The following is a 26878-nucleotide window of genomic DNA, read 5'->3' as shown; positions in this document are numbered from 1 at the left end:
ACCTTTGGACTTCCAGTAAGTCTCTCAGGTCTGCAGCCGCCCCCCCTCCACCCACCAACTCCCACCCTGAGGTCTGCGGAATCCAAGTTGGGAACCTCTGCGGTGGAGTACTGCAGACCCACCTGGCTCAGGACTACCAAGACCACATTACATATAAGCTTGTGCTAAGGTTGTTACTGTTGAAAACACTGCAACAAGGATAAAGCATGGGTCTTGGTAATCTTTGATCTACAGTAACAGAAATGTCACTGTATACTTTTGACCATATCACCAATTACTTTTTCATTTAAAGAACACGAGACTCACTTACATTCTGCAATTTGATCTTTATTTTTTGGGTCATCGATAGCATTTTACACCTATGTGACATTCTAAACACAAGATACACATGAGGCAAGATAATATAACAAAAAGCAGCTCTTTTAGTAAGATCAAGACTTTTAGCAAAGTGTAAAAAAAAATCCAAGTACAATATTAACAAACTAGAACCAATTCAATTCAAACAGAACAGATCCAGAAATCCAAAAAGGGGCCAAGGATCTTCAAGCCCTCATATAGGTTGCTTTGCTAACTGCTTTTACTGTAAACACAATGATAAAGTCCTCTGGTATTCAGCTTAAGCTATGTAGCCTGAACCTTTGCTACCAATAAACACATATTTGCATAACCAGCTCTTAGGAAACAGAGCTCAGAAATTATCAAAGAAATCAAATAAATGCATGTACATCACTTATTAAAATAAAAACTGAAAAAGGAATTATGTAGGGATAAACTAACCATAAGTAAATCAAAGCCCGAGTTTGCTCCTTAAAAGCATAGCCATATTTTCACATCATTAACTTTTTTATTATACAATTTCATTAAATAAACAAAGAGTGAATATCTCCCAAGCCTCGAGTAGGGATAGGACTAATTTCATCTGATAAAAATATACATATCTTACAATATTTATCTGTAATTTCTTCCCCATTTAGAAAAATACACAACAAATGTCAATCTTTTAATAAATGTTGCCAGCAAGAATTTGTTAAATGGAATCATTTTGCTCTGGCACAACTGAGTTCTGTTCTTCAGCCTTACACAAGACATCTGAAATAACTGGTAAAACAAACAAGTACAACCTTTAGCTTTTATATTCAGTATGCAGCAGCAATTAAATGAATGGAAACCAAAAAACAGTGTGCAATGCTGATGCCAACTAGGTGCTCGCAAGAGGAGCTTTATTAGGAATTTCACCTTCGTTTACGCACAGCAGTTTTTATCTTTCGGTGGGAGATGGAACTGGCGGATTGTGTGTTCAGCTGTCTTGGTGTCCTGTTACGGGGGAAAATGGAGAATAACCATTTCAGCACTGTTATCTCTTCTAAGCTATACATGAAAAGTTCCTTGGCAACTTTTTAAAAAATGTCCCCAAGTTGTTTTATTTATCTTTCGCTCACTTTTTAATTGGTTCTCCTGCCAGTGCCACCCTTGAATTGTTTTCTGGGTGTGCAAGATGGATGTGAGTAACTTGCCCTCAAACTTCCCTTTCCTCTCTGAGGACTACCCAGCCTTGTTCAGACCAGGGGGACTCTATATAGTGAAATCACCTTGTTTATGCATACCCCAATTTGGGGTATGCTAATGCATGGGATTTTCCTCTCGACTCTCTTCCCCCTCCTCGCTCCCTCCCTTCCCTCCCCTCACCCTGACCATTTCCCCTGCTCGGGTCCTGACCCAACTGTGCAGCGCCTTGGGACGTCCTCCTGACGTGAAAGGCGCTTTATAAATGGAATCTTGTTGTTGTTGTTGTTGATGAATATGTAGCAGTTTTAAAAACAACACATTCATTCATCAAATATAAAGATAAGAGAAAAAGAAACTAGACTGTAGATAGGAAGACAGTCAACACCAAACCAAATATTAAATCACACATAGTTTTTTTTTCATTTCAATCAATTTATCTTGTAAGTTTGATAATAAAACATCTTTTGGGATGAAATCCTTGTTGAGCTCACTATTGAAGCACATTGAGTGAAGTAGGTTTGAAGAAAGGTCTGTGATGATATTAGAAAGAGGCTGCTGTGATGGAAACAGTTATGTGTTCCAGGGTACTTGACTCATTGTGCAAATTTATATCTGCCAGCAGAATCCGTATACCCTTCATAATGGTTGTTCGCAAGTGCAAAGTGAGTTGTTAAGTACACCCATGAAAAGTTCAAAAGAGTCCAAGATTGGATCAGAAGAAGCCACGTAAATTTGCAGAAAACTTGCCAACATCTTTTCAGAGTAAATGAAGTGAGGAGTTCCCAGAATGTCAATAAAAAGTAATCCAGAGTTTGATGAGAGAAATCACTTATGAAATTTAGTAAAAAGTGCAATACAGGATTAGTAAGTTACTGATCTGATAATTCAGCGTTAGATATACATGAACACAAGTTAATGTTGACAGACACATGCACACATTTTCAGGAAGCTTTTTTTAATAGAACAAATAATTTTATCAGACAGGACAAGATAAGAGGGAAGGATGAGTGCTACAAAAAGAATACGAAACACAGAGATTTAAAGAAGATCGTCAAGTGGTCTTTGATGACACAAACTGCATCCATCGCTCCATCAATTATGGTGGTTTGATGTAGTCACATTGTTGGAAACAGAGCAGATTAGCTTTACTCCACATCCAGTCCTCACAAACATTATTTAATTGTCCTGAACTGGTATTATATATTGAATAATAATAGGTTAATAGATTAGGGAAAGCACCGATCATGGGATATACTTAAAAGCCACTGCTATCTGATAAATTTGTTTCTTTCAAATTGCTTTTGTTTAAAAAATGCAATAATAATCCTTGCATTTGATAGCGCCTTATCACGTCTTCGAGATGTCTCAAATCGCTTTACAGAATATATGTAAACTGAATTAACTGTATATTTTGTGGGCGAACTGCAGCAGCCAATTGCGCACAGCAGTGTCCGACAAATAGTCATGGATTGAGTGACCAAATTATTATTTAACTTTGTTTTATAAAAGCATTTCGTCTTCTATACTAATAAAGACGAAATGTCTGTCTGTGTATCTGTCTGCCAAAAAAACAATAACCGATTGACGTAGAGACATGATTTACACCTTATCGGAAAAGTCTTGTATTGGAGAGCGTCATGGGCATATTTTCGGGGATCGCCTATCATTGATGAGGTATATTAAAAAATGCTTTAATTAAGCCCCCAAAAAGGTATGCATGGTATTCTGCAACAAAGTAGCAACAGAAGTCACACACCCTTCTAGAGCGATACATCTATACTAATAAAAACGAAATATCTGTCTATGTGTCTGTCTAACCGATTGATGAAGAGAAATGTCTCATTGGAAAGGTCTTGCATCGGGAAGTGTCACGGGCATATTGTTTTTTTGGGGGGGATCTCCAATCGTGACCTAAACAAGCTCATCGCACATGTATGGACTCCAACAAGTAGTCTTCGCAACCAGGAGTCCTCCCAACCAGGAGTCCTCACATTGAGGCCTCCCACTGAGTCCTCCCAACAGGAGCCCGCCAACAGGAGTCGTCCCAAAAGGATATGTGGGCAAATATGTGAACAAGGGATGTTAACAAGTTCAATAGCACATTTTCTTAATCTTAAGGGATGAAGGTGCCTGAGAAGCAAAGATCAAGCATTTCAAGGACAAATAAAAATGCCAAGGGAAAGAGTGAAGGCTGATTAAATGAAGCTGGTTGCAACCGTAGCTGAACGGGTACAGCTAGTCTGTAGTCAAATTGACTGTATATTTGTGGGCGAACGCTGCAGCCAATTGCGCACAGCAATGTCCCACAAACAGTCGTAGATTGCAAATGACCAATTTATTATTGTTTTTGGTTTTGGAGGGATTATTATTAGGCGTGTCGAGTAAGGAAACTTGCCCAAGGTTTCGCCCTCTGCCTGGAATTGAACTCAGGTCTCTCGCTTGCAAAGTGAGTGCTCTAACCACTGAGCTACAGGACTCCACGAAGATAAATAAGATAAGATCATGGCCTCAGTTACTTTTTGGCAAGGCAATAAAGACTAACTTAACTATAAGCAATAGTTTAGATTAGTGATTGAAACAAAAATCACCAAACATTAATCTAGAAAGCACAACATCAAGGAATTAAAATCCTTCCCCTTGTTTATGCAGCTGAACTACTCTGAATCAACAGGTGCAATATTCCTATTACCCTTCAAGTGTAGAAATTCGACAATGTGCACTTTAGTAAAAATGTCATAAGTACACACTGTTAAAGTTGTCATACTTAGTAACAAGTGGAATATTTCATTTAATATTTTTTATGAAGCATCACTTATAATTAAGAAGTCAGAAAAAAGTTCTCAAAGCCCAGAATCATTCTGATCAGAAAATTAAGGTTGTTGTGGATCTGCTTCCAATTTACAAACATTGGAAGCAAACAGAGGCAATAAAACCACCCACGTGAACATCTTCCACAAAACAATAAATTATTGTAACATTCAGTAAAGCGAAATAATCATATCTAACTTTCAGAAATCCAAAATAAATCCAAAGAATCAAAATAGAGAAATAATTAATGCAATAATAATGTGCTGGTTTTGTCCAGCACAATTTACAAAACTACTAACCTCTGGCAAAATATCTAGACTACACAATTCACTTTCATTATCCAATTCAGACATAGAGCCCATTAATGTCACCTGGACTACCTGACATGCACTATAGTACAGTGAGATGCAACATTTCTTAGAAACTGTCAGTACAGTACTGCCAAGGCTTCTTTCTGTAGTTTGGAAATAAGACAAACAAGAAGTTATGTTTGAGGAGTTTTACCTCACTGAACTTACCCGGTAGTGAAGGTAGGTAGTGACAAAGGTGCAAAATTGAAACCCTCATTGGTCGTAGACTGACTGCTCTCATTTGCTCCAAAGCGAAAGACTGCATTATTGCTGGAACAGCCAAAATTAAAATTTGGAACCAAATTACCAGAAAATTGGAAACCAGGCCCTGGAAGGAAATCAAACAAAATGTTGGCATGTCACAAAAGTACTACCTATAACTACACAAACACTCCTTGCAAGTTATCTGTACATTTCATTGCCATCCAAGAACTGTTATTCTTAACATTTTATTTGAAGTAAGTGTTTGGTATGAATTTTAAAGGCATTAAGAACACAAATTCAAGACAATTAGCACAGCAAATAATTTACAGCAAGTAGTTTAGTGCAGCTGCACTTTCAAGCAGTTACTATTGTAACCTGACTACAGTGAAGAGGTTCTATAAAATATTCTGCAAATGCAGTACCATGACTCAACAGTTTAATTTGTGATTTTTTTCTCTTTCAACAGTGGTTTGTCTACAGTTTAAAATATTATCTTCAATGCCAGTACCTAGCAATTTTGGTTTACTTGACTAATGTGAAGTGAATGCAATGCTCTGGCATGTCAGAAAACTTTTATATAGATATATAAATAGAAATTTCAGCTGAATCAGACTTCATGGTAATACCCACTGTAGACCAGGTGCAATTTAGAAAGTCATTTTAGTGGCAAAGAAAACAAACTTATGAGTAACTTTGCAGAATTATTAATGCGAAGATTGGCATAAATTGGTGGCATTGAATTTAAACTTCTGACCTCAAATATTCATTAAAATTAAGACAAGGTTAAAACTACATCTCAAAACAATCTAAAGTTTTACAGGACAGTTCATACCAGCAAATGAAAACTGGACAGGATTGCCAGGGATACTGGCATTAGCCATTCCCAAGTTAAATGGGGCAGGAGACAAAGCTGAGCTCATTTGTCCAAAGACAGGGGTGAAGTTGCTGTTGGAGGCAGAGGTGGTGTATGTCCCAGCAGAAGAGGTGTTGTTGCTGCCTAATTCACTGTAGTGTCCAAAGGCAAAAGGTAAGGCTTGTGAAGGCATATAGGACATTGCTCCTGTGTTCATATCAGACTTGTTTGATGCACCAAAGCAAAATGCGGGTGGTGCTGCGTTGCTGCTTGTGGTAGAGTAAGTGGGCAGACCAAAAACTGCTGGAAAAGATGCCATTGAGGGGAGTGATGTACTTGTGGTGATGGATGAGTCTTGGAGTCTGAAACATCGCTTTGCTACAGGTTCATCTGCACAGAATGGAAAAACGCAGTGTCATATTATATTGGTAAATTACTCATACAACAAATATTTCTCATAGCCCATAAAGTACAGAGTGAAAAAAGTAAACATTGATCATCCCTTTCTCTCTCCCAATTCAGATCAGGGTAATGGGTCTAATCAAAAGTCTCGAACTCAATTAAGAAAATAAATTCTGGTGAGAACACAAACATTGTGAAAAATCAGGTCATTATGTAGTTTCTAAATTTATTTAATTCCTTAATTAATTGCTTTGCACAATTATGAGAGAGATTAACTGGCTCATGAATGAAGAACTTGAAGGGCAGGGCTGTATTTAGGAAACGCTAGCCAAAAATATGCCCAGTCGAATGCGAGTCCACTGGGCAAATTCAACAACAACAAATTGCATTCATACATTTGTGGCGTTCACGTCGGGAGGAAGTCCTAAGGCGTTGGACGCGCAAGTATTTGGACAGCAATACTCCTAAATGAAGATCGTATTGTTTCAATTAATTAAAATGAATTCAAGTGAAAAGCTCATGATCTTGAATAGTGGTGAAAGCAAAAGCCATTTGAGGTCAACGTCTACCCTGCTCTGCTTTAAGATGGTAAAGGACAATGGAACCTAATAGGCCATTAGAACAATAACCATTTAATAAATTACTAACCAGCATTAACTCAAACAAAGCTAAGCCATGAAATAAGAACTTTTCTCACCTGGATCAAGTGAATCACCATCCTCCCGGACACTTTTTCTTCGCTCCCCTCTACCCAAGCAGGCATTTTCGTGAGATGTCTTTGCGGGATGCAAGACTGTAGTCGCTGCTGTATTTCCAGGCAATTTGCCATCAGGAGCAGTTGAAGTTGACGCTGATGCCATCCAGCTCGAGGGCTTTATCCTTTCTACTTTCCCCAGTGTGCTCTCACTGAGGTTCACCTCAGGCTCAGGAAGTTTGGAGGGTTGCTCACAGGGAGACTGAACGTCACTTGGGACCTCTATTGGTTTAAACAGCATGTACTTGGGTGGCTGTGAAAGCTGTGCCGCCTGGGAAAGGTGAGATTTCTGCTCCGGCTGTGAAAGCTGCCCAACTGCCTGTGAGGCTGAATTTGAAGAAGGCACGTTTTCCTCAGATGTTGAACACTGTGCACTTCGTTGAACAAGTCCTGTTGTCGTTCTTGCACCTGTGCTGCTCAGTGGTGAGGTATCGCTTACAGAATTGATTTCTGTAACTGGACAAGTACCGCAAGTCATCTGAGAGACTGACGAGGCCACTGAAGCCATCGATATTGCTGCTACACTAGCGTTCTGAATAATTCCTAATCTTCCATTCTCAAACCCACACACATTAGTGCTGAGGTCTGTAAATAAAAAAGCAACATAGTAACCGAATGAAGCTATAGGAATTGCATGAGGTGAGAAAATTATCATTTGAACAACCAATACTGTCCAGTTCTGTTTCAATTTGCTATCTTCTGCAGTAAATCTTCATTTCAATTTGCCTGCGTTATTTGCCTACAAATATAGAGTAACTACATTTGACAGCAATTTCCTGTGAAGTGCTCTTAAGAAATTTATTTCTCTGTGTTCTTGTTAATGTTCTTGTTCCCTGGCAAATTATGCTTCCCACTCACTTGCTCTTCCCCAACTCTCACACACTCAGTGCTCGCTTTCACACTCAGGCACTCACACTCTGTGTATCGATCCATTTCCTATATCTTGTTTGAGATGCTCATTCCCTCTTTTGTCTTTTAGTGCTCTCTTACCTCCCATAATTATTCACTCACACTTGTTGCTTTCTTGTTTCTTTTTCTCTCGTGCTCCTTTTGCACTCCCTCACACTCACTCACTATCGTTCTCCTCTTTTCTCAGTTTTATTCCCCCCCTTCCTTTTCCTTCCTCCCAAGTCACGTTTTAATGGGACATTGAAAATGGCTGACACTGATGTCAATTGCTGCACATTACGCACAAAGTGACCTGCTCAGACAGATTGATGCTCACCACTTCACCTCACATCCCCTATTCCCTGATTTTACCCAATGCGTTTGACAATTCTTCCTCAATTGCCCTTACTCTTCACACATTTAACTCAATTTCTGCTTGTGCATCATCATATAACCCACGTGAAATTCTCATTGCCTTATAAGTTAGAACCCACATGAAATTCATTACCTGATCCCTTGCCCCCCCTCCCCACCCAGCTGCTGACTACTTAATTGCACTTCCTCTGCTCTCTGCTGGCAGATATACTAAGCCTGACCCCTTATTCAGATCCTGACCTCCTCCCCTTCAAAACCCACGTAATCTCCCTCTCTTCAAATAAAAACTTACTCTTGACCCCACTCCTCCCCCACATCCATCAACTACTGGCCTATATTGGAGTTCTGTATATGCGGAGTCCTGCAGCTCAGTGGTTGGAGCACTCGCCTCGCAAGCGAGAGACTTGAGTTCGATACCCAGCAGGGCGAAATGTTGGGCAAGTTTCCTTACTCCACATGTCTCTGTTACCTAGCAGTAAGTAAGTAGCAGTTGGTAGGCAATTGGCGGATTGCTTTTCTGTGAGTAATAATTCAAAAAAATAAAAATAATAAATTGGTCACTTCAATCCACGGCTGTTTGTGGGACACTACTGTGTGCAATTGGCTGCCACATTTTACCCACAAAATATAGTCAATTCACTTTACAGCCTATTTTATGAGGTGCTTTGAAACATCTCGAAGACGTGATAAGGCGCTATATCAAATGCAAGGATTATTATCTTCAATCCACCCTATCCTGAATCCTGGAACCCATTGTTACCACTCAACTCCACTCCTACCTTTCCCTCTGCTCCCAGCTTCCCCTCCATTCCCTGTTCACTCCATCTCACACCGCCTTTCTCTCTGCCTTTATTCCGCATTAATCTGCCTCTTTATCCGTGCCTATGGTCACTAGTCCCTTCCTCTCCTATTTAGCCAACCCAGCCATTGTAAAGCTCTCTTAGACGTTATCTATGTAACATGCACTATTTAAATATAAACCATTAAACTATCGGTTCCTAGTCTGCGGTTAATGATTTGTATTAATGCAACATTTACCTAGCAGTAAGTAGGAACCCACTTGCTAGTTGATTGGCGGATCGCTTTCCGGGGATAATAATCCCCCCAAAATAATAATAATTTGGTCACTCAATCCATGACTGTTTGTGGGACACTGCTGTGCGCAATTATCTGCCGTGTTTCGTCCACATAACACAGTCACAACACTTTAGAGTGTAGCCTGTGAAGCACTTTGAAACATTTCGGCGACATGATAAGACGCTCTATCAAATGGAAGGATTATTGTTTTTATAACATTTACCGTTTGATTGGGAAATCTCTTCATGGGCTCTGCCAGATGAGTGCAGATCTTCAACTCCTACAACTGGTGGGATCCATAATCTTTTCATTCCCACTCCATATTTTGGGGTTTCACAGGCCTCACATCTCTCTGCCAGAGCTTTATTTGAAACCAGACATGTATCACAAGTCCATTTCTTCTCTGGTGATTTAGGAGTATCAACTTCAATGCAGATATTGAGATCTCCAAGCACAGTAGAATTTGGTGCTTTGACTTGCGTTTCAAGCCCAGAAAGAATGTCGGCTCTCTGCTTACCCCGTGTTACAAAGGTTTTATATTTTTCTGTTTTGACTTTGTCGGACTGAGTTGACTTGGAAGGAGAGATTAAGTTTTCTTCTTTTTGGTTCTCAGTGTTGGTGCTGGAATTCTGGTATATTTCTGATGAATTGGGCACTGAAAAACAAAAACTGTCTGGGTTACAAAACATCTGCCATATTATCAATGTTTTTGATCAAAATATATATTTGAAAAAAAATTCCTGAATCTCAAATGTGTTTTTCCTCAATAGATAAATGCTGAAAAAATAAATCTTAAGAGTAAATGACTTCAGAAGAGCAGTACCCAAGTGCATTAATGTGTATTCATGTTTCTCCTCCTGCTTCGTATGCTGGGAGAGAAAAACAAAGATTAAACTGTATACAACTTACATATTTCCCAGAAGCAGAGGTTATCCTGTCATTGGAAGAGAATTCCAATTAAGAGAACCAACCCCAACCTTGATAAGTTGTGAAAGGAGCATTATAAAAATCAGGTTTGAGAGTTTACAAATGTTACATCCATTGGATAATAATTTCAAAGTTAAAATACTTTCAACCTGAGAAGGTTCAGTGCCACCTAAGTATCCAAAGGATATACCAAGAGACTTTTCTTTACATATGAAAGAGAGGGTCCTGCGGCTCTGACCTCCTCAACATCTCCCGCCTATCCTTCAAACTCACTGAACTAGGCATCAGGTTCGACTCACAGCTTTTTGTAGCTTTTGCTTGAGATTTTAAAGTAACCACAACTGTCCTTCCTACCCCACAACCAGTCCTTGACCAGGACCGCTTTCGTCCACCTCCACCACATTGCCCTCCGGCAACCATACGGTTCAGTCACTGTTAAGCGTGACTTTACAGCATATTTTATGAAGGGCAAGTTGTTGTTTTTGTCTAAGTCCCTTTGCCCAGTTCACTGTAACAAGGTGCATTATAAAGCATTTCCATTGTATGTGTTGATTCCTTATTGCAGAAGCCCACCTGAGGGACAGTATCCAGTTTGCTATGCAATACATGTGTCTCTTTACCCTGAAGTCACAATTGGAAAAAAGTGTCAGATCATAAGATTATCTTGCAAAGCAATTACCTGTTTGGTGTGAAGACACTTCAACAATTGCAGTATTCATAGGGCAAGGGAGCTTCACTGACTGGACATTGTCAGCCTCTTTCTGTTTAAAAGATATGTGCAACATAAATATTCCTGTAAATATTTTTCTAAAACTTTGAAATAAGTTAATAATAATAATCCTTGCATTTGATATAGCGCTTTTCACGTCTTCTAGACGTCTCAAAGTGCCTCACAGAATATGCTATCCTGACTGAATGTCTGTAAGGCATCAAGTCCTGGATGGGAGCCAACTTTCTTCAGTTGAACGTCAACAAGACCGAGGCCCTCCTGATTGTCTCCTGTCAGCGCCTCCTCACCTCAGGCACTGACAGATTCACCATCCATGGTTGCACACTCCACCTTACTAAGCCAGTCCGGAACTTTGGTGTCTTGATTGACCCTCAACTATCTTTTCTACCCCACATCTGCGCCATGACCCGCTCTGCCTTCCCCCACCTCCACAACGTTGCCCGGCTCTGCCACTGCCTCACACCACAGGCCGCCGAAACCCTCATACACGCTTTCATTACATCGAGGATCGACTGCAAACTCATTGCTTGTCGGCCTCCCCAACTCCTCCCTCCACAGGCTGCAGATCATCCAGAATTCTTCAGCCTGTGTCCTCTCCCGCACAAGGCCTGCGACACGATCACCCCCATCCTTGTCCAACTCCACTGGCTTCCCATCACACAGAGGATACAGTTCAAGATCCTGGTCCTCACCTTCAAAGCCCTCCACGGTCTTGCTTCCCACTACCTCTGCGACCTCCTAACACCCTACCATCCTGCTTGCTCCCTCTGCTCCAGCCTGCTTCATGTCCCCCGCCTCGCTCGCTTTACTATTGGCAGACGGGCCTTCCACCACTCTGACCCCACCCTCTGGAACTCCATCCCGCAGTCCCTCCGCCTCGCCTCCTCACTCGCCACCTTCAAGGCTCATCTTAAGACCGTCCTCGTGCGGTGTCCCTCAGGGCTCTGTCCTCAGTCCCCTCCTTTTCACCCTCTATATGCTTCCCTTGGTGACATCATCCGCAGACATGGGGTTAACTTCCACATGTATGCGGATGACACCCAACTCTACCTTTCCTCTTCTACCCTCAACTCCACGACCACCGATGTCCTGACAGCCTGCCTGTCCGACATCGAGTCCTGGACGAGGGACAACTTTCTTCAGCTCAATGTGCGCAAAACTGAGGCCCTCCTGATGGCTCGCGTCAACGCCTCCACACCTCAGGCGCTGACAGCATCAGCATCCAAGGCTGCACTCTCCACCTCTCAGAGCCAGTCAGGAACCTCGGCGTTCTGTTCGACCCTGAGCTGTCCTTTCTTCCCCACATCCGCGCCACAGCTGGCACTGCCTTCCACCACCTCTGGAACATCGCCAGACTACGGCACTACCTCACCCCTCACGCTGCTGAAACTCTGGTCCACGCCTTTATCACCTCAAGGCTGGACTATGGGAACTCTCTCCTCGCCGGCCTTCCCGGCACCTCCCTCCACAAGCTGCAGGTCATTCAGAACTCTGCAGCTCGTGTACTGTCCCGCACCAGGCTTCGCGACCACATCACTCCCACCCTCGCTCGCCTCCACTGGCTCCCCATCCCCATTCATGGCCTTGCTCCCTCCTACCTCTCCGCCTACTATCCCCCTACTTACCTGCCCGTACCCTCCGTTCCTCTGGCTCCGGTCTGCTCCACATCCCCCGCCCTAACTTCGGTGACCGGGCCTTCAGCCTCTCAGCCCCTAGGCTCTGGAACTCCATCCCCCAGTGCCTTCGCCTTGCTTCCTCCCTTTCCTCCTTCAAGGTCGGTCTCAAGACCTTTCTCTTCAACCGTGCCTTCACCTCCCCTCTCGACTCTCTACCCCCTCCTCGCTCCCTCCCTTCCCTCACCTGACCCTGACCATTTCCCCACTGCTCGGGTCCCAACCCAACTATCCAGCGCGTTGGGACGTCCTCCCGACGTGAAAGGCGCTCTTTCAATGCAATCTTGTTGTTTTTGTCCTCTTCAACCGTGCTTTCGATCTCCCAGCTTCCCCCCTCTGCCCTCCCTGACCCCGAACGCCAGCTTGGGTCCATAACTCTGTCTGTCCAGTGCCTTGGGACGACCTCCTGACGTGAAAGGCGCTTTACAAATGGAATTTTGTTATTGTTGTTCTTTGGGATTTATTTTATATTGATATTGGCTCCTTACTGTGATCTGGTTCTCAGCTAATATGTTTACAGATCATGCTATACATCAGAACTCGGCAATTACCTTAAACCCATCAATTTAGCCAGCAGTATGTATGGTCACTCACATCATGCTGTTATTTTGCTGCCACTGACTGTTCGGCTTCCTGTGCTCAGTGAATAACAGCAGAGACTCCTGCAACCGCAGACATAAGCGCATAACATAACTTGCTTATAACGCTGTCTCATTTTAAAGACCACATTTCTCTATCAGCTAACAGGTTATTATAATGGGCTGGACTTTATCTTTAGGGTAGTCAGCCAACTGGAAGTGAGCCAATCAAGATTTCATCCTTTCCCAAATAGGTGACCTACTTGAATGTAGTGTCATAGTCTAGTAGACTTGCATTACTGTCTTTTGATATTCTTCTGCTTTATCTAATGTTGGTTTCATACCTCATCATCTTCTATGCCCCATGCAGAAAAGTAACCAGTGTTGCCATTTGCTTTGGGGCTGTTGGCTGTCTTACTGGTGAAGCTTTTACTAGGAGGGTGGACAGGTGATACTTTTGATAAATGTGTTGAAAGATTTCTCCTCCTACAAAATAATCGGAAAAAGAGGCAAGCTTATTTATAAATCATCATAAAGTACTGAAAGACTTCTCAAACTTTTAAAAGAGTTAGTTTTTCCTGTTAGACAATCATAGAAAGACAGGGAGCAATTTTCAATGGAGCAATTTTTGTGGGCAACAGCATATTGTTTTATCCTGGCTGTATGAAGGTTTGCTAATAAATGGAGAATTATCTCAAAGCTCTACCAAACGGAATGGGATAATCTTGACTTGGTTAAGAAAAATGACACAATAAAATCTCAATATTAGTACACCTGGTCAATCAACAACTTGCATTTATAAAGGGTCCTTCATGCTGGATTGTGTCTTGGAGCGCTTGTGTATATCATAGTATTGTCTATGTACATAAGTATATATCATGGTAAAGCAACCTCCTCCTTATTGCTTCAGCAGACATTGTTCTCCCCACCTCACCCCCTTCCTCCCCACCTTAAAAATCTGACTTAAGACCTTCTTTACGATCTGCTTTTGGTCACCTTTCCCCCCACATCCAATCTTCCTTAGCTCCCTCCCTCCAGCTCAGTCTCCTGGTCAGCAATGTGAAACACTTCAAGATGTGCTTCTAATATGAAAGGTGCAATATAAATTGTTGTTATGAATCGTACACATTTTTAAATACATGGTCAATGTAAAATTGAGTTTTGTGAATCTTGCAAAAGTTAATTACTGCGTTGTCCAGAGTCAGTGTTGAATAGCTGAGTAGAAACAACCTAACGCCAACTTAGCTCATTCAGGTGAAACAAATGTTTTCTTTAAGAGAGAAAATTCTTAAATGATTTTGGATACATTTAAAACATTTCAGCATGCTAATAGGTGCAAATGGCTACTATCATGGACATAAATGGGTACATTTTTAACAACTTGATCTTGCCAATGTTTTTGTTAATCAAAGTCAGAACCAAAGAGCAGTATCAAACCTTTGGGGCTGGTGCTCTTTGATCTTTACTTCAGCCGAATGCTTACGGTTCTTTATCTGCGGAGGATGAAAAACAAATTCTCAGTATTGATTTAAAGCAACGAGTATGAAATTCTATAATGATGGTATAAAATTCCAATCTACTTTCCTGTTAGGGAGGGACTGGGAAAGGAATACCAGTCAGTGCGTGGTACGAGAGATGAGGGGAAATAAAATTGTTTTTCAACATATCTAATGCGTGCATGGCAGGAGGGTAATAATGAACATGATGATTACATCAGACACACTACCATTGATAATGTTATGGTCAAAGCAGATTTAGGTCATTATATGAGTCAGGTTAGAATGAGTTATGTCTACACACAATCTCAGGGTCAAATAACAAATTAAGCTCTAAGATAATTCTTTAGTTTCAGACCTCATTAGAACTGCTCGATTATCTTGCAACTTTATACAGTTATTTGAGCTGGTATTTCTAAATGGTGGTTTAAATCAGTTGAACAGTTTTTTTTTAAAAAGTCTAGTTAAAGCTTTCTACATGCATCTAAATGTAAACGGCTTTTTGTATCTTTTGCTTGATATTTTAAAGTAACCTACACTACAGTAATAGTCATATGATGCTACATAAGAAATTATTTACATATAGCATAGCCCGTATAGCAATACCCTACCCACTTGGGTTTCAACTTGCAGTGTTGAGGGCATATTTACAGCTCCAATTCTTCATTGCATTATTACAGATCTATTGTGTCTCCACTAAGACAGTTTAGCCCCATACATACCTTACAGGGTAATTGCAGACATGGAGCTCATTTTGTCAACTCTGAAAGATTAAACGGCTCCATTGGGATTAGATACACGAACCAGATCCACATTCGTACTTTGTTGCCCCATATCACTTTCAGTGATTCTCCTTTCAAAGCTCACTAGCACCTTTACATCTTCACCCATTCATTAACGGACACAAGGAACACAACAACAACTTGGATTTATATAGCGCCCTCCACGCCGGACGGCGTCTCAACACCACAGCTGCACAAACAGCAATCATCCCAAGGAGTACATGTAGCTCACCTTTATGTGCACACTTTCCTCTGGTGTAATCTCCTTCAGTGCTTGACTTTCTTCAACTTCCAACTCATTCAAATCAACTGCACAGCTCACTGGGGTAGACAATTCCTGTAAGCAAGACTTGCGAGAGGTCTTTGAAATAGAACGTAAACTGACATCAGGCTTCGGCTTGGCCTCATGACTGTGATTTTTCTGAAAGAAAACGGCAAACATACTCATTTTAAAATCAGCACAATGTTGGCTAAACAGGATAAATAGGATTGTTGAAAAATGACAAAGACATTATGTTTCCTTCAATGGAGAATTTGAACTTTTTGAAAGAAATATTCTCCCCTTCTCCCACCACCAAATGTTCTGCCCTGCACTGATGAAGACACTAATTAGTTCCACAATTGTAAGTCAACCTGCAGCCTCTCACTAAAGTGGTTGTTCATGTGTGAGCTTAAGACAGAAAACACAATCAAGCCCAAATCCTGACTTGACGTCCACTTTGCGCTCCGAGATGGTACTCTTCATGAAGGGCGCTACATAAATACAATTTATTGATGCAGTTTGCAACATTGATTACCCACTATTTTAGATTTTATAGAATGAGTTTAACAATAGCACTGATTTATTTTAAATTAGAACATTGTGTTGACTATGACATCTTCTCATCTTTCAAGTGGCACAGCTCCAACATATTTTTCAGTACTCACAGTTATTGGGGTTATCAAACTCTCCAACAGGACATATGTATGCTTTGCTATTTTGCTGCACAAGCCAAACTTTGTGGGGCTCCTTTGGGACTTTTTAATTTGCTGACGTACTGTAGTCTGTAAAATAAAAAGTCAATGTATTTGACTGCGTGCATCTCAAGCGTGTACTAGGTACAAAAATATACAGCGCTTTTATAATTACTAAAAACAAATACAGATAACAAGCAAATATTTATTCCATATGCTTTATACTGTAAAATAATACAGCAGGGTTGCTACAGTAACATTTCAGTGCTTTGTTTCTTTCATGCTCTGAGATGCTGCCTGCATGAAGAGCGTTATATAAATGCAAGTTAATGTCAACCAAGGATCGATGTATGCTTTTCAGTGCTTGTACATTCTGTACATTACTTAGTAACCTGAAAGAGGTGGAATTTTATATGAAAATACAATGTTCTTGCCTGCATTTATATCTGCACAGCAATGTACTCCATGGAAGTGAAATAGATGTATAACAACAGTAATCCTTACATTTGGTATAGTGCCTTTCACGTCAGGAGGATATCGCAAAGAGGTTCACAGGATATGCTGTAAAGTGCAGTGACTTGTGTGCTTTGTGGACGAACACGGCCGCCACTTTCCTCACACCAGTGTCCCACAAACAACCATAAAGTGAATGATCAATTTTATTTGGGGGGATTGTTGGCTAGGATACCAGGAGAAACTCCCTTAAAAACTTTATCTTCAAAGTTACACTGAGGCATCAAAGGGGCTCAGAGAAAAGCAACAGGATTGCTTCCAGGACTTGAAATTATCAAGAGAAGCTCATAGAATTGAATAAAGCAGTGGGTGAAGACTCAGGTGAAGTATAAAGACCAGCAAGGACTGATTGGGACGAGTTGCCTGTTTCTGTGCTGTGCAAGCTTTGATAAACGTGCATTTATACAGCGCCCTTCATGTGGCTAGCACCTCGGAGCGCTTACAATAATGGCATATCATAACTTCACAAATCCAAATACATTTAGTCTGGACGATAATTAACAAATATGAATCTACAAATAATGCCAGGCTGCTTACAGGAAGAGGAGCCTCAGAAAGAGCCAGCCATATTCTATTCATATTCCTGTTGATCCACTGGATTGAATCTGTAATTATGTAAAATTAAAAATAAATAAGGATATTCTTAATATTATGCATTCAGTAGTACCCATATGCATATATGCTAGTTGGTCTTGTTTACAAAATTTCCATGAATACATTTTACAGACATTATAAATAAAATGTGGGTTGGATTTTGTTGTAAAACAACTGCATTGTTCTTGCTGCAGAAGCAGTAGATTTATATAAATAAAAGGATCTCAGCTGGGGAATGGAGAGCTAGTGGAGCCAAGCAAGAATAAGGATAAAAGGCCCACAGAGCCTAGTATGGGAGAGCACATGGGCTGCAGAGTTCTGGGTTTCCTGCAGCTTGTCTGGAGAGGAGCAGAAAAGTCCAGTGAGCAGGATATTGGAATAGTGATGAAGGAACAAATAAGGATTTAGCAGCCCGATGGAAGGGATAAAAATGGAGGTAGGCAATGTTCTGGGGGTGAGGAAAGCTGAGCAAGTGAAAGCACGGACTCAGGGCTTGAAAGACAATTGAGGACAAACAAAACTTTGCACCAACTCCGCGAGATAGAGTCAGAGCCTGAGTTGAAAAGGTACTAATGGCAGCCAAACATGAGAACCTCACTCATTCTTGTTAAAATTCAACTGAAGAAATTTAGAGCTCACTGAGAATTGATGTTTGACAGAATCGAGGTTAGAGGCAGAGAGATATAGTTGGGTGTCACACGTCTAGATGTGGAAATAGACCCCATGACTGCAGATGATGTTACCAAGAGGGAGCATATGAATGGTGAAAAGGAGAGGACCAAGGATAGAGTCCTGAGGAAAACAGCAGGTGACTTGTGACAGGGTTGGAGAGGGCAATGGATGAGGCAAACTGAAGATTCTGGAATGGTCAGGACCAAAACTAGGAAAAGGCAGAACCATGAAGGTGGAGCAACACATTCATACTGGGATGTGTTGCCCACCACAAAGCTCTGAATTAGGTAAGCAGGATGCCTCCCTCCAGGGAGAGCGCGCGCATTCCATTCCAACAATCTTTCTCTGGCATTTCCATGTCTAGATGGGATGCATGGAAATCTGTTTGGTTGGATACTCTGAAGAATGGGCATGTGCCAGACACTCAGTCTACTCTCCGAATAAAGATGGAGCAGGAAGGAGAGACAGTGGAGAGGACTGGAGTGGTTGACTGTTTGAAGGTGGCAGAGTGGTCAAAGAGAATGAGGAGGAAGAGACTCTGGCTGTAGATAAGAGAGGAAGTTGGCAACCTTGACCAGGGTAGGTTTGGAGCTGTGGATGCGCTCAAGCAGAGAAAGCTAGGAATGGAAGGAGTGAAGCTGTATTGTAGCACCATGGAGAGGATAGGCAAGTTGCAGAGAGGTCGGTAGCTGAAGATCATGGAACTATCAAATGCAGTTTTACCATATATTTTATGAATACCCACTTAATAATGAGTTTTAGAGCTGGATTCCCACAAGACTATGAAGACTCCAGCATTGAATGAAATGCAGGGATCCTTCAACAGAAAACAAATGAACTCTAATCTTTTTAAAAAGCTGCATTCCTACTACATGCATTCACCTATGAGTTGTTTTCTTATGTCTCAAATCAAAGGTATTGGTGGATACCCACCATATCCAATTGGAGTCAAAGGTCCATTCTGCAACAGGTCACATTCAACCAGCAAAACAAAATCAACAAACTTTCTAATATTTTTTTCATAGCAAGATCAAATTATTTCATAGGGAACTTTGACTGGTTTAACCTATGCAGGTAACAGAAGTAATTGGTGCCATTATTTCTACTCCCAGCGTGCAGTAATCAAGATAGAACATAAATAGATATTGAGTATTGCAACAATTTAAGTCAATATTATGCGTTATGCAGTAACTAACAAGCTTTGATAGATACATGTAAAATATTGATTTTAAATATTGAAATCCATTTTTAAAAATTGGCCTTTTTTAATTTCAATATTGTTTCGAAAATAATTAAACATAAACTATACATTGACTTTACTGGTTCTGAGCTGGAGTCTATGCCTTCTTGCTGTAGTCCGTGACTATGTTAAACATTTATTGGGGTTTGGTTCTCTAATACTTATTGAGAGTCAATATGTTCTTTCTCCAATGTGAACATTCCCTGCTTCCTATAGCCTCGTCATGTAACTCAGGTATCTAATTCTAGCAATCAACACTGTTGACCTTCTCTGTATCTGCTCAAATGCAAAAATGTCCTCACTGATATGTGACTAGATTTGTATACACAGTACTCCAGGTGGATCCCGACCACCATTGCTCTGTAAAAGTTTTTCTGTGTCCTAACTTCAACTGCCCTTCATAGGAACCCATTCCAGGAGTTGATTATCTTCTGCTTAATCGCTATCAGGGAGAAGGACAAAACAAAAACAAGCTCCTAACCCAAATAATAACTTAAGCTTTCCCATTCTGATGCTGATTGACTTGCTGTAAATTGCCAGCATTTTGGTTTCATTTCAGATTTCTGTAATGCTGTAATGTAATGAATGTAATGCTGCTAATACAGCAATGTTTTATCCGAGCAATGCCACAATGTTTAGAAAAAATAAATCAAGAATACTTTATACGGGATTTTGCTTTCATAAACCACTGATTTTCTATGGGCACATTTACAGAACTCACAGGAAACAAACTGAAGTTTACAAACAGTAGTGAAACCTTACCGTTTGTGTGAGTGGTAGAACCCAGCAACACTTTGTGCTCCTCTGGCAACTCTAACCATAATCGGCATGCTTCCACTGAAGGTCGGCAATGGCTTCTGGTGTTGTAGACAGACTGGTAACGGGAATGAGAACGTATAGGGGGACGAGGCTGTACAGCTTTCAAATAATCAAAACTACTCATTGATGCCGCATCTAGAAATGAAAGTTAACAAAGAACAACTGTTGATACAGTGAGATTTTATGTACAATAACAACTACTTGCATTTATATAGCACTCTTCATGCGGGGTAGAGTCTCAGATCGCTTATGTACACACTATCTCTTTCTAACCTACAGATTTTTATTGCACTGACCTTGTAGTTGGATGGAATTTTAAATGTTGGGACCACAATTCATCTGTGATCCACACCACACTAGTTCAACTGGTGATCAGAGAGCATTTACAATCCAAAAGCCAGGTTCAGTGGCTGCTCATTGGCATTCAGCGCCTTGGGACATCCTCCCAACGTGAAAGGCACTTTCCAAGTGTAATTTTTTTGTTGTTGCTATATTTCTATTCTGGGCATTTTTCATGCAGCTACCTCAACTAGTTCATTAACAACTAAGTTTGTATAGCACCCCTCTCTCAGGGTAGGGTCCTAGAACGCTTGAAATTAATCCTTTGATTAACTCAAAGGACTCAGAGAAAGTACACATTACATACTCATTTACACAGAGCTTGGCCAACATTAAAATGCAAAATGTCATGATACCCTCATTATGAAGTTGCATATATGATGTACTTTGTGAGTCACCACAAAATGGTGTCATTTCTCTGGCTGCTTTCCTTTCTCTTCACCCTTTTATTTTGTCTTTTTTTTCTATTTTATGCTGCTGTTTTTATTCAGTTAGGTTGTGGGTGGATCAATTGTCACCCTTCCAATTGTAACAAAACCCTCACAGAAACAGACACAGAAACAGACGACAATGTGAAAAGAAAAATAAGTTAACAAAAACAGAAAGGAACAGAATTTTTAAATTGGAAGAATCTTTTTTCATAATACCCATTTTTGTATATATACATACACACACACAATCCAATTTACATTTATATAGTGTCTTTTCAGGAGGATGTCTCAAAGGGCCTCAAAGAGAATCCTGGCTGGGCACCTGAGCTGGGGGAGGCAGTCGGGGGTGGGGAAGGTAAAGAGAAAACGCAGTGAAATTGGTATACACCTTGAGACAATAATAAACATTTGTATAACGTCTTTCACATCCGGACATCCCAAGGCGCTGGACAGTCAAGGATTTGCACCCAAGCTGGGGTTGGGATCAGGAGAGGTGGAGGACAGAGAGGGTGGGGGTAAGAGGGCGACCGAAGACGCGGTTGAAGAGGAGGGTTTTGACACTGGCTTGAAGGAGGCAAGTGAGGGGGGGAGACTAAGGGAAAGTGGGATGGAGTTCCAAAGGATGGGTGGAGAGCAAGCCCTCCCACTGATGTGGGGCAGACTGGCCAGGGGCTAGTTTTCATAGAGTGAAGGGAATGGCAATGTCAGTAGTGTTGAAGGAGGTCAAAGAGATAGGGTGGAGCCAGGTTATGGATGAGAATGAGGATCTTCAACCTGATCCACTGGTGGATGGGTAGCCAATGGAGCTGCACATGGTGAGGTGTCGTGTTGATTCACGCAGGTGGATGCTCTCAGCGCCTAAGATGAGAAGGCACTGAGAGGAGATAACAGGAAAGCCATCTGTCTTGAAGAATGATAGAACTCATCCAGGACTTGAAATTTGATAGGCAATCAGACTGATCAGCTGTGGTCCTAGAATCAAGGTGAAGGCAGAGAGATAGAGTTGGGTGTCATCCACATACATATGGAAGAGAACCCCATGTCTGTGGATGGTGTTGCTGAGTGGGAGCATACAGACACTGAAGAGGATATACAGATACACACCACAACTACCATACACAACACAAGCAATTCACAGTAAGCACATTCTACTCACAATGTACTATGTATAGGAATGTCTGAAGAAGTGTCCTTTCTCCCCATGAAATCTAACTGATTCAGAACTCAGTCACAGTATTCTCAGCTGTACCAAACTCCACAACCATCAACCCAGTCTTTGCCAGGCTCCCGATTGAGGAACAATCAATTCATGCCCTAGCGCCCCCCTCTCTCTCGCCAACCTGCTTATACCCAACTGCTGTCCCTTTCGCTAAGCTGCTCTGGACTACTTCAAAACACTTATTCCCCCTCTACAACTTTGGTGGCTGTGCTTTCAGCCACTTCGCCCTGAAATCTGGACATCTGCATCAATCCCTCCGCCTTGGCAAGTTGTTGTTGTTGTAATTCCTCTACTGCTGCACCAGCTAAGATTAACTGTCTCAACACGGGTCATTAATTCAATCTGAGACCTTCTTGGACCGCAGAATCCTTTTTTGGCAGGAACCCTGAAGCTCATTGGTAAATTTACCAACTTTGGCAAGAAATAGAATCATATTTCTTGTTGTTCAACTTTTTTTTTAAAAAAGCAATGGAAATGTGATAAAATCCCATGATACACTCACTCATATGTCAAGATTGGTAAATTTACTTACCAGTGGAGACTCAAGAAACATTTGCCAGTTAAGGTCAGTAAATATATCAAAGAACTCAGTGACTTTCTAGGTTTGAAACTCCAGTACAGTGCTGGCTAAGTTCTGCATTATCAGAAGTATGTACCCACAACATACACAGTTAAATCACTTGACAGTATATGCTGTGAAACTCTTTGTGGCTCTTCGACGACATGATAAGTCACGATATCAAATGCAAGGATTATTATCATTAGTATTATTATAAGTACACTGGATGGGCTGCGATCCCGTCTGCCTATTTGAAAGAATCCCTGACACCATTTGGAAAAGAGAAGGGAATTTATCTTGGCGTTCAGGTGACAGTGCCTCTCCCTACCCCCTCCCCGGTCTATCACACCCTACACCACCCCTTCTCATCAACACTGCCCCCTCCTACCACCCTCTCAGTGACACTCTCCCCATTGTAAGTGACACTTATTTGGTCAGCTTAGTGTCTGGTCTGCCATTCCAGGTCCTCCCCTTAAGGCACTGCCATCAACAGTGCCCTGGAATACTCTGGAACCAGACGACCGAGATCCCCACGGAGGGCTGGCTCGATCCCGGCATCCGTTGCCAGGCACGTCACTTTGGAGCCAGTTCAGCTCCCGCTTACCTCCCCGCCTGAGGAGGATAGTCACTAGTTGGTCGTTGGACATCCGACAAGCGCGAGTTTTGAGCCGTGATTCGGTGGATAACAGATACAAGGAACTCCCTGTGAGCTTCCTGGTGGGCAATGCATCTCAATGACATGTTCTGTCCGCTCTCAGTGATTCTCTCCCCCACGCTCTCAGTGATTCTCTCCCCCACGCTCTCAGTGATTCTCTCCCCCACGCTCTCAGTGTCTCTCCCCCACGCTCTCAGTGATTCTCTCCCCCACCTCTCAGTGATTCTCTCCCCCCCGCTCTCAGTGATTCTCTCCCCCACGCTCTCAGTGATTCTCTCCCCCACGCTCTCAGTGTTCTCTCCCCCCCCCCCCCACGCTCTCAGTGTTCCTCTCCCCCACGCTCTCAGTGTTCCTCTCCCCCACGCTCTCAGTGATCCTCTCCCCCACGCTCTCAGTGATCCTCTCCCCCACGCTCTCAGTGATCCTCTCCCCCACGCTCTCAGTGATTCTCTCCCCCCCCCCCCCCCCCCCCCCCCCCCCCCCCCCCCCCACGCTCTCAGTGACTCTCTCCCCCTCAGTGATTCTCTCCCCCGCCTCAGTGTCTCTCCCCCTCTCTCAGTGACTCTCTCCCCACGCTCTCAGTGTCTCTCCCCCCCCCTCTCAGTGTCTCTCCCCCACGCTCTCAGTGTCTCTCCCCCACGCTCTCAGTGTCTCTCCCCCACGCTCTCAGTGACTCTCTCCCCCACGTTCTCAGTGACTCTCCCCCACGCTCTCAGTGTCTCTCTCCCACGTTCTCAGTGACTCTCTCCCCTGTCGTTCTCAGTGACTCTCTCCCCTGTCGTTCTCAGTGACTCTCTCCCCTGTCGTTCTCAGTGACTCTCTCCCCTGTCGTTCTCAGTGACTCTCTCCCCTGTCGTTCTCAGTGACTCTCTCCCCTGTCGTTCTCAGTGACTCTCTCCCCTGTCGTTCTCAGTGACTCTCTCCCCTGTCGTTCTCAGTGACTCTCTCCCCTGTCGTTCTCAGTGACTCTCTCCCCTGTCGTTCTCAGTGACTCTCTCCCCTGCCGTTCTCAGTGACTCTCTCCCGTCGTTCTCAGTGACTCTCTCCCCTGTCGTTCTCAGTGACTCTCTCCCCTGTCGTTCTCAGTGACTCTCTCCCCTGTCGTTCTCAGTGACTCTCTCCCCTGTCGTTCTCAGTGACTCTCTCCCCTGTCGTTCTCAGTGACTCTCTCCCCTGTCGTTCTCAGTGACTCTCTCCCCTGTCGTTCTCAGTGACTCTCTCCCCTGTCGTTCTCAGTGACTCTCTCCCCTGTCGTTCTCAGTGACTCTCTCCCCTGTCGTTCTCAGTGACTCTCTCCCGTCGTTCTCAGTGACTCTCTCCCCTGTCGTTCTCAGTGACTCTCTCCCCTGTCGTTCTCAGTGACTCTCTCCCCTGTCGTTCTCAGTGACTCTCTCCCCTGTCGTTCTCAGTGACTCTCTCCCCTGTCGTTCTCAGTGACTCTCTCCCCTGTCGTTCTCAGTGACTCTCTCCCCTGTCGTTCTCAGTGACTCTCTCCCCTGTCGTTCTCAGTGACTCTCTCCCCTGTCGTTCTCAGTGACTCTCTCCCCTGTCGTTCTCAGTGACTCTCTCCCCTGTCGTTCTCAGTGACTCTCTCCCCTGTCGTTCTCAGTGACTCTCTCCCCTGTCGTTCTCAGTGACTCTCTCCCCTGTCGTTCTCAGTGACTCTCTCCCCTGTCGTTCTCAGTGACTCTCTCCCCTGTCGTTCTCAGTGACTCTCTCCCCGCTCTGTGACACACACCCCTCCAAGTGATACCTTAACCACACTCCAAGTGCCACTCCCCCCACAGCTCTTAATGACACTCCCCCACAGCTCAGTGACTCTCACCCCCACTCCTCTCAGTGACTTTTACCCCCACCCCCACAGCTCTCAGTGACACTCCCCCCCCCACACACCCCCACAACTCTTGGTGACACTCCCCCCCCCACCCCTTAAGCTATCAGTGACACTCCCCCCACCCCCACAGCTCTGTGACACTCCCCCCCACCCCCACAGCTATCAGTGACACTCCCCCCCACCCCCACAGCTCTCAGTGACACTCCCCCCACCCCCACAGCTCTCAGTGACATTCCCCCAACCCCCACAGCTCTCAGTGACACTCCCCCCCCACCCCCACAGCTATCAGTGACACTCCCCCCCACCCCCACAGCTCTCAGTGACACTCCCCCCACCCCCACAGCTCTGTGACACTCCCCCCCCCCACCCCCACAGCTCTCAGTGACACTCCCCCCCCCACCCCCACAGCTATCAGTGACACTCCCCCCCACCCCCACAGCTCTCAGTGACATTCCCCCACCCCCACAGCTCTCAGTGACACTCCCCCCCCCCACCCCCACAGCTCAGTGACACTCCCCCCCCACCCCCACAGCTCAGTGACACTCCCCCACACCCCCACAGCTCAGTGACACTCCCCCCCCACCCCCACAGCTCAGTGACACTTCCCCCCACCCCCACAGCTCAGTGACACTCCCCCCCCACCCCCACAGCTCTCAGTGACACTCCCCCCCACCCCCAACAGCTCAGTGACACTCCCCCCCACCCCCAGTGACCCCCTCACCTGTCCGGTGCTCGGCCTCTCGGGTGCGGCCGAGGCTCGGGCTGTGGGCCGGGGTCGGGCCTATCAGCCCCGCGGCCCTCAGCAAACAGCGGGACTCGGGGCGGCGGAGCAGCGGCCTCATGGCGGCGGCTCACACCGCGGCCGCTCCCTGTGCCCGTCACTGCGGCAGCTCCGGGGGTGTGCACAGGGGGTGTGTGTATACAGTCAGTGTGTGTAGGTCGTGTATATAGAGTCTGTGTGTACAGTATATATACAGTGTGTGTGTGCAGTGTGTACACTGTGTGTGTGCAGTGTGTAGTCTGTGTGTGCACTGTGTGTGTGCACTGTGTACACAGTCTGTGGTGTAGTTTCTGTTTTCTTGTTTATGTTTTTCAGCGCTGTCATCCGGGTCATCAGAGGGCGGAGCGAATAACACACCCGCCCCCAATACACCCCATAAACACCCGCCCCCAATACACCCCATAAACACCCGCCCCAATACACCCCATAAACACCCGCCCCAATACACCCCATAAACACCCGCCCCAATACACCCCATAAACACCCGCCCCCAATACACCCCATAAACACCCGCCCCCAATACGCCCCATAAACACCCGCCCCAATACACCCCATAAACACCCGCCCCAATACACCCCATAAACACCCGCCCCCAATACACCCCATAAACACCCGCCCCCGATACACCCCATAAACACCCGCCCCCGATACACCCCATAAACACCCGCCCCCAATATACCCCATAAACACCCGCCCCCAAGACACACCGTAAACACCCGTCCCCAAGACACACCGTAAACACCCGCCCCAAGACACACCGTAAACACCCGCCTCAACACCCCCCCCATTCACACACCGTAAACACCCGCCACCAATACACACCGTAAACACCCGCCTCAACACACCCCCACATACGGTAAACACC

At 43.9% G+C, this 26878-nt stretch overlaps 1 protein-coding gene across 1 annotated transcript; it reads right to left on the bottom strand.

The window, feature by feature from the left end:
* Positions 1 to 319: 319 nt before the first annotated feature.
* Positions 320 to 26074, bottom strand: LOC103187109 (nuclear pore complex protein Nup153-like). The gene is made up of 13 exons (XM_042332773.1): positions 25954 to 26074; positions 20139 to 20330; positions 17408 to 17475; positions 16331 to 16447; positions 15636 to 15824; positions 14563 to 14618; positions 13470 to 13611; positions 10824 to 10905; positions 9441 to 9872; positions 6821 to 7462; positions 5701 to 6111; positions 4833 to 4992; positions 320 to 1314 (listed from the first exon to the last, which is right to left on the bottom strand). Exons 1-13 carry the CDS (start codon positions 26072 to 26074, stop codon positions 1233 to 1235), a joined length of 2694 nt encoding a protein of 897 aa, XP_042188707.1. The 3' UTR covers positions 320 to 1232.
* Between the last annotated feature and the right edge of the window lie 804 nt (positions 26075 to 26878).

This window comes from Callorhinchus milii, unplaced genomic scaffold (genome assembly GCF_018977255.1).
Source record: "Callorhinchus milii isolate IMCB2004 unplaced genomic scaffold, IMCB_Cmil_1.0 Scaffold3, whole genome shotgun sequence".
NCBI classification, from domain to species: domain Eukaryota; kingdom Metazoa; phylum Chordata; class Chondrichthyes; order Chimaeriformes; family Callorhinchidae; genus Callorhinchus; species Callorhinchus milii.
The sequence above is the reverse complement of the archived record's forward strand: the minus strand, read 5'-3'. Positions and strand labels throughout refer to the sequence as shown.